The 8,584-nt window shown below is 42.3% G+C and overlaps 1 protein-coding gene across 1 annotated transcript; it reads right to left on the bottom strand.

The window, feature by feature from the left end:
* Positions 1 to 233: 233 nt before the first annotated feature.
* e4f1 (E4F transcription factor 1) lies at positions 234 to 7,886 on the bottom strand. Its single transcript, XM_069713488.1, has 14 exons — positions 7,727 to 7,886; positions 7,328 to 7,461; positions 6,186 to 6,270; positions 5,315 to 5,496; positions 5,108 to 5,228; positions 4,859 to 5,011; positions 4,420 to 4,607; positions 3,970 to 4,203; positions 3,648 to 3,759; positions 3,313 to 3,530; positions 2,994 to 3,192; positions 2,735 to 2,898; positions 1,537 to 1,596; positions 234 to 1,380 (listed from the first exon to the last, which is right to left on the bottom strand). Exons 1-14 carry the CDS (start codon positions 7,821 to 7,823, stop codon positions 1,006 to 1,008), a joined length of 2,322 nt encoding a protein of 773 aa, XP_069569589.1. The 5' UTR covers positions 7,824 to 7,886; the 3' UTR covers positions 234 to 1,005.
* Between the last annotated feature and the right edge of the window lie 698 nt (positions 7,887 to 8,584).

The raw sequence follows: 8,584 nt of genomic DNA, 5'->3' as shown, positions 1-8,584 counted from the left end.
CGACAGCCACACACCTCTAAAACAAAGAAATGACATTAAATGCATTGTAAGAAAACTTCACATAGTCACTGACAACACGACATGATCTTAGTGTAGCAACAAAGGACATAAATGGGTAGATATTCAGGTTGTTTTCCACTGCCGTCGGGGCAACTATGGAGGAGTACCTCAGGAGATGGAAACAATTAAGTTATCAACTGGACACATCAGACCGAATAAACTGAAGGCAGATGTGTAAGAAAATAGCATTTATTTAATTGAAACTCTGCATGGGTAATCGGAGAATATTTCAACACTTGTGGACTGGTGTATCTGTCATGCTTAAAGTTGCACTACGATTGACCAGCGAAGAACTGTAACACTCTATCACGGATGGCCTCGCACAGGCAGGCACGCACACACACACACACACGCACACGCACACACACACACACACACACACACACCGTTTTGGATCGGTCAGCCTTTAAAGGGTATCTCATTTCCAACTTGAGATGAAACTTGACTGTAGCCGACCAAAACACAAGAGAGCAGAAGGGAAACCTGCAAGGAAATGACGCTATTTTGGGTAGTAAACAAAAAGACGGGCTTTTGCTTGTCGACAGCAGTAGAGAAAAGAGATGAGGCCACGACAAATGAAGGCAAAGAGTTAGTTGTTTAGTAAGCAGGCCTTCGAAACAAAAATCTTAAAAAATTAATCAATAATTATTTTAAGCTTTATGCATCTTAAAAGTTCACAAATTAGCTAGCATATTGATTGCAGTGATGCATTTTAGTAAATCCATCGAAGAAAATCAAACACGTGATAGAACACATGCACACTTTATATTTCATACAGAATTTTCTTTGTAAATTGTTCTATTTCTGTAACTATAAACCTTAAAAGCACATCAGCTTTACTTTCATAACTGAATCACCCGCACATGAAGCTCGCGCAAATTCTACAGTATTTGGCTACGCAGCGACAGTCGAAGCCACTCAGTCCATAGTTAGTATCCTCTTTGATCATACGATGACAGTCTGAACCTCCACTTCCTCTGGGGAGGTGATGACGTATTCCTCTTGCTGCTGCACCACCTGTATTCCCTCCTCCACGGCTTCCTCTGTGGTAACCATGGTAACTGTTCCCTCTGCCGTCTCCACGGTACCCGCCGTGGCCAGTAGCGTGCCGTCGCTGATGGCGGAGGCCAGCGTCATAGCGACCTGCTCCGTCAGGCTCTCGGGTGTCGCGATGGTGATGGTGTCACCGCAGTCGGAGATGGACGGGCCTTCCTCGTTCAGCCCCACATTTCGCACGATAATCTGGTGGCTGCCCGTCCCGCCGGCACCGTGGGACTGGCTGACAATTTGCTGCACCACTTTCATGATGTGGTTTCCCATCTGGGAAGGAGAGGTTTTATATAAGTGTTAGGGCTGGAGTTGTAGGATAATGCAGTTAAAATGACTTTCAGATCCTTTCATCCAACAATTAGACGGTGACATGACGTATAGAATATACATGTGTTTCCATTTGTGCCGCTGTCTGTTCATACTGACCTCATTTTGGCTATCTTGAATAAGTGTAACTTCTTCCTGCATTTCCTCCTCTGTTTGAGTCTGGAGGACAAGAGAAAAGCAAAGCAAATCCACAACTTAGTTATGATGTTTGTGCAGAAACCCTTGGGAATGACTAAATTTCTGCATTAAATTCCTATAAAATACTTTGTGTGATAATGAATTGTCTTTTTGTACTATTACAATTCACGAACAGTTTTTCAAAAAGCTATTTAAATGCTGTTTAAGTTCAATTTTTACTTTAGGGTTGATAAATAGTTGAACCCTCTGTAGGATCCATAACCTTCAACCCATTGTTTCCTGTAGCCAGAAAAGATTTATTGTGGACCATTTGTCTTCACAGCCGGAGGTGTTTTTTTTTAGTTTGTTTTTTTAACAGAGACAGAGTTTTGGTACCCTTTCATGAAACTCAATTCTGGTCAGTGATTTTCATTCTGTGCCTCATAGATACAATTTGCAAGAACAAGAACATGCCTGTAATTTCAGGTGATGCTTCTACAGATTTATCTACTCACATTAATCCGTTTCATAAATGTACATGTAAGGTAGACTTTTGTATGCCTTTCCATCCTCTTCTTATCTTTCCATCACAGACCACAAAAATTTAAAACATATCTTCAATAAAAAACTATTATTTTGCCTGTGTTTTTAGATTTGGTTTATCTGGTATGACTAAATTGAAGCTCATAATTTGGCAACATTAAACTAAAATATTTCTACTAAATACTTCCCCCACAGCTCTAGTTTCTACACACCGTATCAGCAGCACTTTTGAATAATAAGTTCATACTGACAAATGAGACGTTAATTGCGACTGCCAGCAGTTACGCGTCCCTCCTTTTAATGACTGAAATGTAGCGATCTACGCAAGAGCTCTTTGTATTTAGCCAAGAAAGGTGCCGAGTGTTCGGTTCTAATCAGTTCCCTGCAGATGTGGTCATTTTGTCGGATGTGAAGAGTGAAATCGTGCACTTTAGGTTTCACCTCATTCCGTGCTGTAACAGCAAGTATTTTGCTGTTGACTGCTGATGGCGAATGCCTGCTGCGACTTCACTGATTGGCGCGTGGACTGATGTGCAACATGCTTCAAAGCTTGAACATGAGCAACAGCACATCAGCAGCTTCGTCGGTGTTATTTTTTTTGCCCATTCTGTTAAGCCCGCGTCCCTGTCGCGCTCACCTTGATGATGTACTCCTGTGTGTCTGCCACCACTGAGGAGAACTCCACCAGGACGGCATGAGGATCCTCCGAGATGATGGCTGCTGTGGCGAGGCTGTCCGCTGATTCCTGCTCTTCTGTAACACCACCTTCCTGCTCACAGGAAGTTTCCTTATGGCAGCCTCCTTGTGGTAAAACAAAAACTCGTGTTAGTAGATCGGCTTCTATCACTGCTGCCAATGCTTGCTTTGTTTTCCTTTGCCCTGTCCACCGCCCTCACCTTTAGCACGCATATGCCGATTTAGAGTCCCGTGCTCAGCAAAGCCCCGCGCGCATCTTGGGCACTTGAAAGGCTTCTCTCCAGTGTGGTGACGGATATGTCGTACCAGAGAGCCTTTCTCTCTGAAGCCTCTCAAGCAGAACTGACACACGTAGGGTTTCTCATCACCATGAGTCCGCTGGTGCACTTGCAAAGCATTCTTGAGCATGATAAAGAGAAATGTTAGGGATGGCAGTGAAATAAATGTATATCTGTAAAGTCCAATCCGACACAAACGCTAACGTCTTCTGTTAGTACTGCTAAATTACACCTAAATCACCTTGGTCTTGTATCCTTTGTTGCATCGGTTACAGCGGTAGGGTCTCTCATCTGAGTGGGCCCTCATGTGTTCACGTACATGGCCGATGGTCCTGTACAGTTTGCCGCACTCGCCACACTTGTATCTCCTCTCACTGACATGGACCTCCATGTGTTTCTTCAGCAGGTAACCAGTCAGAAACTCTTTTTGACACAGTGTACACTTAAAGGGCTTATAACCTGAATAAAGAAGAAAGGACACGCTGAGGAAAGGAAACATGACCTAGAAGGAAGATTAGAGGGAGGTGTACAGTGATACCACTGATGAAATCTCATCAGTGCTGGATGTGGACTTACCCAAGTGGCCTTTGACGTGAAAACGGAAATAATTCAAGCCTTTGAAGGAGCGGTAACAGTGTGGACATGTGTGCAGTTTTGATGATGTCCGATCATCCCCATCACCGGTTTCCTGCACACAAATATACACAAAAACACACACACACACGCATAACAAACAGATGAGAAACGGCTACTTGAAAATGTGTGTTAAAAACAGACAACATGCAACAATGGATTATGACTACAGATCGAGGCAGAGTTCAACAATTGAATTAATCATTTTTCATGGCTTCTGAAAGCACATGCTGGTCAATCCCCATTCCAGCCCTCTTAAACCTACCTCCTCCATCTCTACAAACTCCTCTTTAACTTGGATCTCAATGACGCTCTCGGCAGCATCAGCACGGTCAGAAACCATTTTATCCAACTCCTCAGTTGCCTGTGAAGTCTCCTCAACCACTGTTTCCTCTGTCCCCAGTGCAATACCAGAGTTGATGATGGCCTGGCAGATTAGATTGTCGCCTGCAGCTGCAGCAGCAGCCAGAGCCTCCGCCTGAGACTGTTCCACCACCACCTGGTCAGAGGCAGAGCAACGGGTCAACACAACAGATTGGATGAGAGTTACAGGCAAAACTATCCAATATTAAAACCGTCCGACTCAACTTTTTTTTTCTCACATTCTCTGCAAAGATTTACCAAAATCATTTTAGGGAAATGAATGAGTGTGTATTATGTGTGTATTAGGATTCATAACGCAGTAAATACAGGACTGAAAATATGCATCCCCCACCTGTTGCTCCTGTGTTGTTCCATCTACCTCCATTGTGAAGTGCACCTGATGGAGGACCTCTTGGGAACCAGCCTCTACCACACTGACGACAGCAGTCTGGGCCTCCACCATCTCCTGCTCCTCTGGCTGCTGCTCCACAACGACAACCTCCTGTTGGCCAACCACTGCAGCTTGATCATCTTCGACCCCTGAAAGATTCACACAAACTCGATGGATCATTCTTTTTTTTTTAGTTTTTCTAAATTTACTTGTAAACCTCGTGCTCCAAAGATTTTCTTTTTGCACTTTGTAAATTAAAACAATATGATACCTAATTATGAGTATATAACACTTGGATTAATTCAACAGCTACAGTTCATCTGCTTTAGTAAGTTAGTTTCTTCAGCACAGACACACATAATAACAGCTGCTGCAGATTTCTTCATAAAAAAAATCTGACCTTTCTGCACTCCATCTTTGCTGACCAGGATTTCCTTGTACTGAACAAACCGGATCTTTTCAGTGCACGGTGTGAGAGCTTTAAGATGTCTGGTGAGAGCACCGGACTCTCTGAAGGACTGGCCACATAGGGTACACCGATACGGCCGCTCATCTGCAACAAAAAAAAAGAAAAATCAGAATCATCATGATGTAAAGATGTATGCAAGGATATCCGATTGAAACTTTGACTTCGGCTCGTTCTCCGCACCAGTGTGACGACGGTTGTGACGAATCAATGAACCTTTAGTACGAAACGAGGTCCCACACAGGTCACAGGAGAAGTTCTTGTGGTCACTGTGAGTTTTCATGTGAGTTCTCAAGATGTTAGTCTGTTGAGTAACAAAACTACATATTAGAGAGACATCCGTAACCCAATCTAACACACATTACACACAAATGAAAATGTGTGACCCACCGTTTTAAATGTCTTTTCACAAAGTTGGCAAACGTAACGGCCCTCCTGGTTGACTTTGTAAATAAGCTTGTCACTGTCAGCACTGTCAGCATTGTCAGATATGGATCCTTCAGTCCTATCAGTGACTTTCAGTGAAGCAATTTTCTTCCTGCGACCTCGACCCATCATACCACAGCTGTCATCTGTGGGGGGAAACAGACACAACAGTTCACTCCTAATGCAGATCTGAGATCTAATTTATAGGCAGTTCAAATGATTAGTTGACTGAAAGAAAAGATTTGTCTCTTCCTCGTTTGCATTTGTGGCTCCGGAAAGTCTCTTGTTTTCAAGTGATTCCTTTTGTTTTACTTTCCGCATCTAATTGACGACTCCCTTGTGTCCTTATCTTGTGGCCTACAACCACCAATTCTGTATTGCCATACGAAAGCAGATACAAAGGGAACGGGGTTGATTGTCAACTGTTTGTCACACTGTGTAAAAGCTGCCCTACGGAGGAGTGGGCCTTTTTGCTGGACACCTCTCTTTGAGGGTACATGTATGTGTTCCTTCTTGCAAGAATAAATGCCCGATGTGTTTGATTTTGAACCAAGCCTCTGAGTAATTTTTCCAACATTAGTCAATCGGCAAAAATAATCATCAGCTATTTTTACTGAACATTTGGTCAACTCAGCTTCTTTAATGTATACATTTTATAATTTGCGAACATATATGGCAGTAAAGTGAATGTGTTGGGTTTTGGACTAAAAAAAAAAAAAAGGCTTATAATAAACAAGCAGTTGGCAGAAGTCACCTCTTCACCTGCAGGAAATGTTTCAAACATTTTATGGACTAAACAGTGTAATCATGCAAACAACTAATGTTGCTGACCCACCGTTCGCGGTCTTCACTGGTTCTTCTGAACATCCAACTTCAGCTGTTTTCACCTCTGGGGAAGAGCTTCCGTTGGCTTCAGAAACCTGCAAAAAAGGTTGATATCAACATTTGTTCTACCGCTGTAAGAACTGCTGTTTAAAGAGGTTTCTACATATCACCGGTGGAATGTAACCAAGGAATGTTTTTCCAAGAACTGTACTTCAGGACATATTCAAGGTACTTGCACTTTATTCTATGCTACTTTATACTTTCACTCCACCACATTTCAGAAGCAAATATTCCACTTTGTACTCGACCACATTTATCTGACAGATTTAGTTACTTTTCATAATATAATTGTTAACACCTGTCCAATCCAATGAGAACAAAGCATCTCTAAATTGGGTGATTTTGAATTTTAAAAAATTCTGATAGTCTCAAGGATTAAATTCTTATTAAACAATTTAAAATCCCACATGGTTCAGCTGGAAAATGACTCGTTATAAAGCTGAAAACAGGACGGTTTCGCTGAGCTTGTACAGTTTTTAGAGATAAAGTGTTCTTAAAGGACAGCAACACTACAAATACTGATTTTACAGAATATGATGCATAACTATAGCTCAACTACCCAGCAATGTAAAGTAGTTCAAATTAGCAAAACCTTAATTTAATTCAACCCTTTATTACAGACTCAGGGTCCAGATAAAAGACATCACATGAAACAAAAGATATATTAGTGTCCCACTAAGAGACAGCCGTACCCGTGCAGCCACAACTGCCATTGGTAACGTTTAGCACGAAACCAAATGTCATTTTCTGAGTAATTTAGTGAACAAATAAACGTATACATGAGTTTCACGAGCACAGATTGTATTGACACTAACATTTCACACACAACGCAACGTCTTGCTCTCTTAAATAGCAGCAAATTGCAATTTACAAAACGAAAGCGGCAGTAACATGAATCCAAATACATTGTAGACTTATACTATCTGATACTTTGGAAACACTTTGTTGATAATGCTGGAGGACACCTTTACTTCAGCAGTGTTTTGAATGCACGACTTTAAAGCTCTAGTGGCGTGTTTTCACAGTGTGGCTATCCTGAATGCTTCTTTCGTTAATGCCGGATATATAAGCCCCACTCATCACGGTCCATACCTGCTGGCTGACATCCTGGCTGCTCGCCTGTCGCGTCTCCGCACGCTTGCAGCCGTGCTGCAGCTTGTGCTGGATGAAAGCTTCCAGCGTAGAAAACTCGCACCGACAGCGTCCACACTTGTGCACATCTTCATCTAAAAGCAAGAGAGACAAACCCTTTCAGGATAAAAAAAAAACAAAAACAAAAAAAAAGCCGCGTTAAGTGTTTGCGCTGCGAGCTGCCACCTCGCCGGTGTGAACTTGGGCCAGGCAAGTCCGGAGGAAAAGCTCAAACAAAGCTAAATGCTGCTAATGGCTGCTGGCAGCATTTCACGACGGGAGGAAGTCAGCTAGGCCCAAACGCAACAAAAACCGATAAAACGTTTCGAAGTTTTGTTTTTAGCTGCCGAGCGGACTAACCTTCGTCTCCCAATGTAGTTTGAATGGTGATAGTTTCGCTGCCGTCGTTCGTTTGCTTCCTCTCTGTTTCTGCCGTATGATTATTTTCTACATTCATGTCGTTTGAATTCTCCGTCCCTGTCGCAACGCTGCAACGCGGAGGCAAAACATGGCGGATTTACGACCCCGTAGTCATAACAACAAAGGGAGGGAGGGAGGGAGGGGGGGGGTCCGTGCGTGTCTTGTCCTCCTCGGCTGAAAACAACACAACGTGTTGATCTGATTATGTGCGCAAATCAGGTGACAATCATTTACAAATGTCTCAAATACATTTGCACGCATGCAAATTATATAGACAGCTCGTATTTGCCCTATTTTTCAATATCTTTGGACGCTTAATGCGCAGGCTGCTGTTTTGCTCTCACACCTGTAAGGAGGATGAGTCATACATTACGTGGAGATGTTCATTTTTATTTTTATTTATTTATTTATTTATTTTTTAAACATTGCACTCCTGTCCAGAATAAAGATTTCAATCTATTCAAGCACTCCCTGGATTATCCCAGTGGACATGGTGCAGATCTGGTTCTTCACGTTATCATGGGTCCCTAAAGAACATGTGAAAAGAGTTTTTATACGTGGCGATCAAGTGTAAAACGCATAAACAAAAAGAAAACACAGATATTAAAAACGTGTTTTCCCAAAGTGCAAAACACAAAAAGAAAACAACATCGAATCAAGAGCGAGCAGGCCTGTGTTTTTATTCTTATTTTTGTCTTTTGCACCCTTTGCTGCACTGTAGTTTCTCTCCTTAAAATATGTCCCACCCAGATTTGACACGTGTATGTCCTTAAAATAGATCCTATAGTTTGAATAAAT

Source organism: Brachyistius frenatus, unplaced genomic scaffold, assembly GCF_029030835.1.
Source record: "Brachyistius frenatus isolate BFR_SWC_R1_liver_20210118 unplaced genomic scaffold, ASM2903083v1 Contig_119, whole genome shotgun sequence".
Lineage (NCBI taxonomy): Eukaryota > Metazoa > Chordata > Actinopteri > Embiotocidae > Brachyistius > Brachyistius frenatus.
Note: the sequence above shows the minus strand (reverse complement) of the source record. Positions and strands in the feature narration are given on the sequence as shown.

What these genes read in the sequence shown, in the direction of transcription:
- e4f1 (XM_069713488.1), bottom strand. Translation starts at nt 7,823, where the DNA reads ATGAATGTAGAAAATAATCATACGGCAGAAACAGAGAGGAAGCAAACG. An exon ending in GCCAGGATGTCAGCCAGCAG is followed by an intron (nt 6,271 to 7,327) that starts GTATGGACCGTG and finishes CCTTTTTTGCAG; the next exon opens with GTTTCTGAAGCCAACGGAAG. An exon ending in TTCAAGATAGCCAAAATGAG is followed by an intron (nt 1,381 to 1,536) that starts GTCAGTATGAAC and finishes TCTCCTTCCCAG; the next exon opens with ATGGGAAACCACATCATGAA.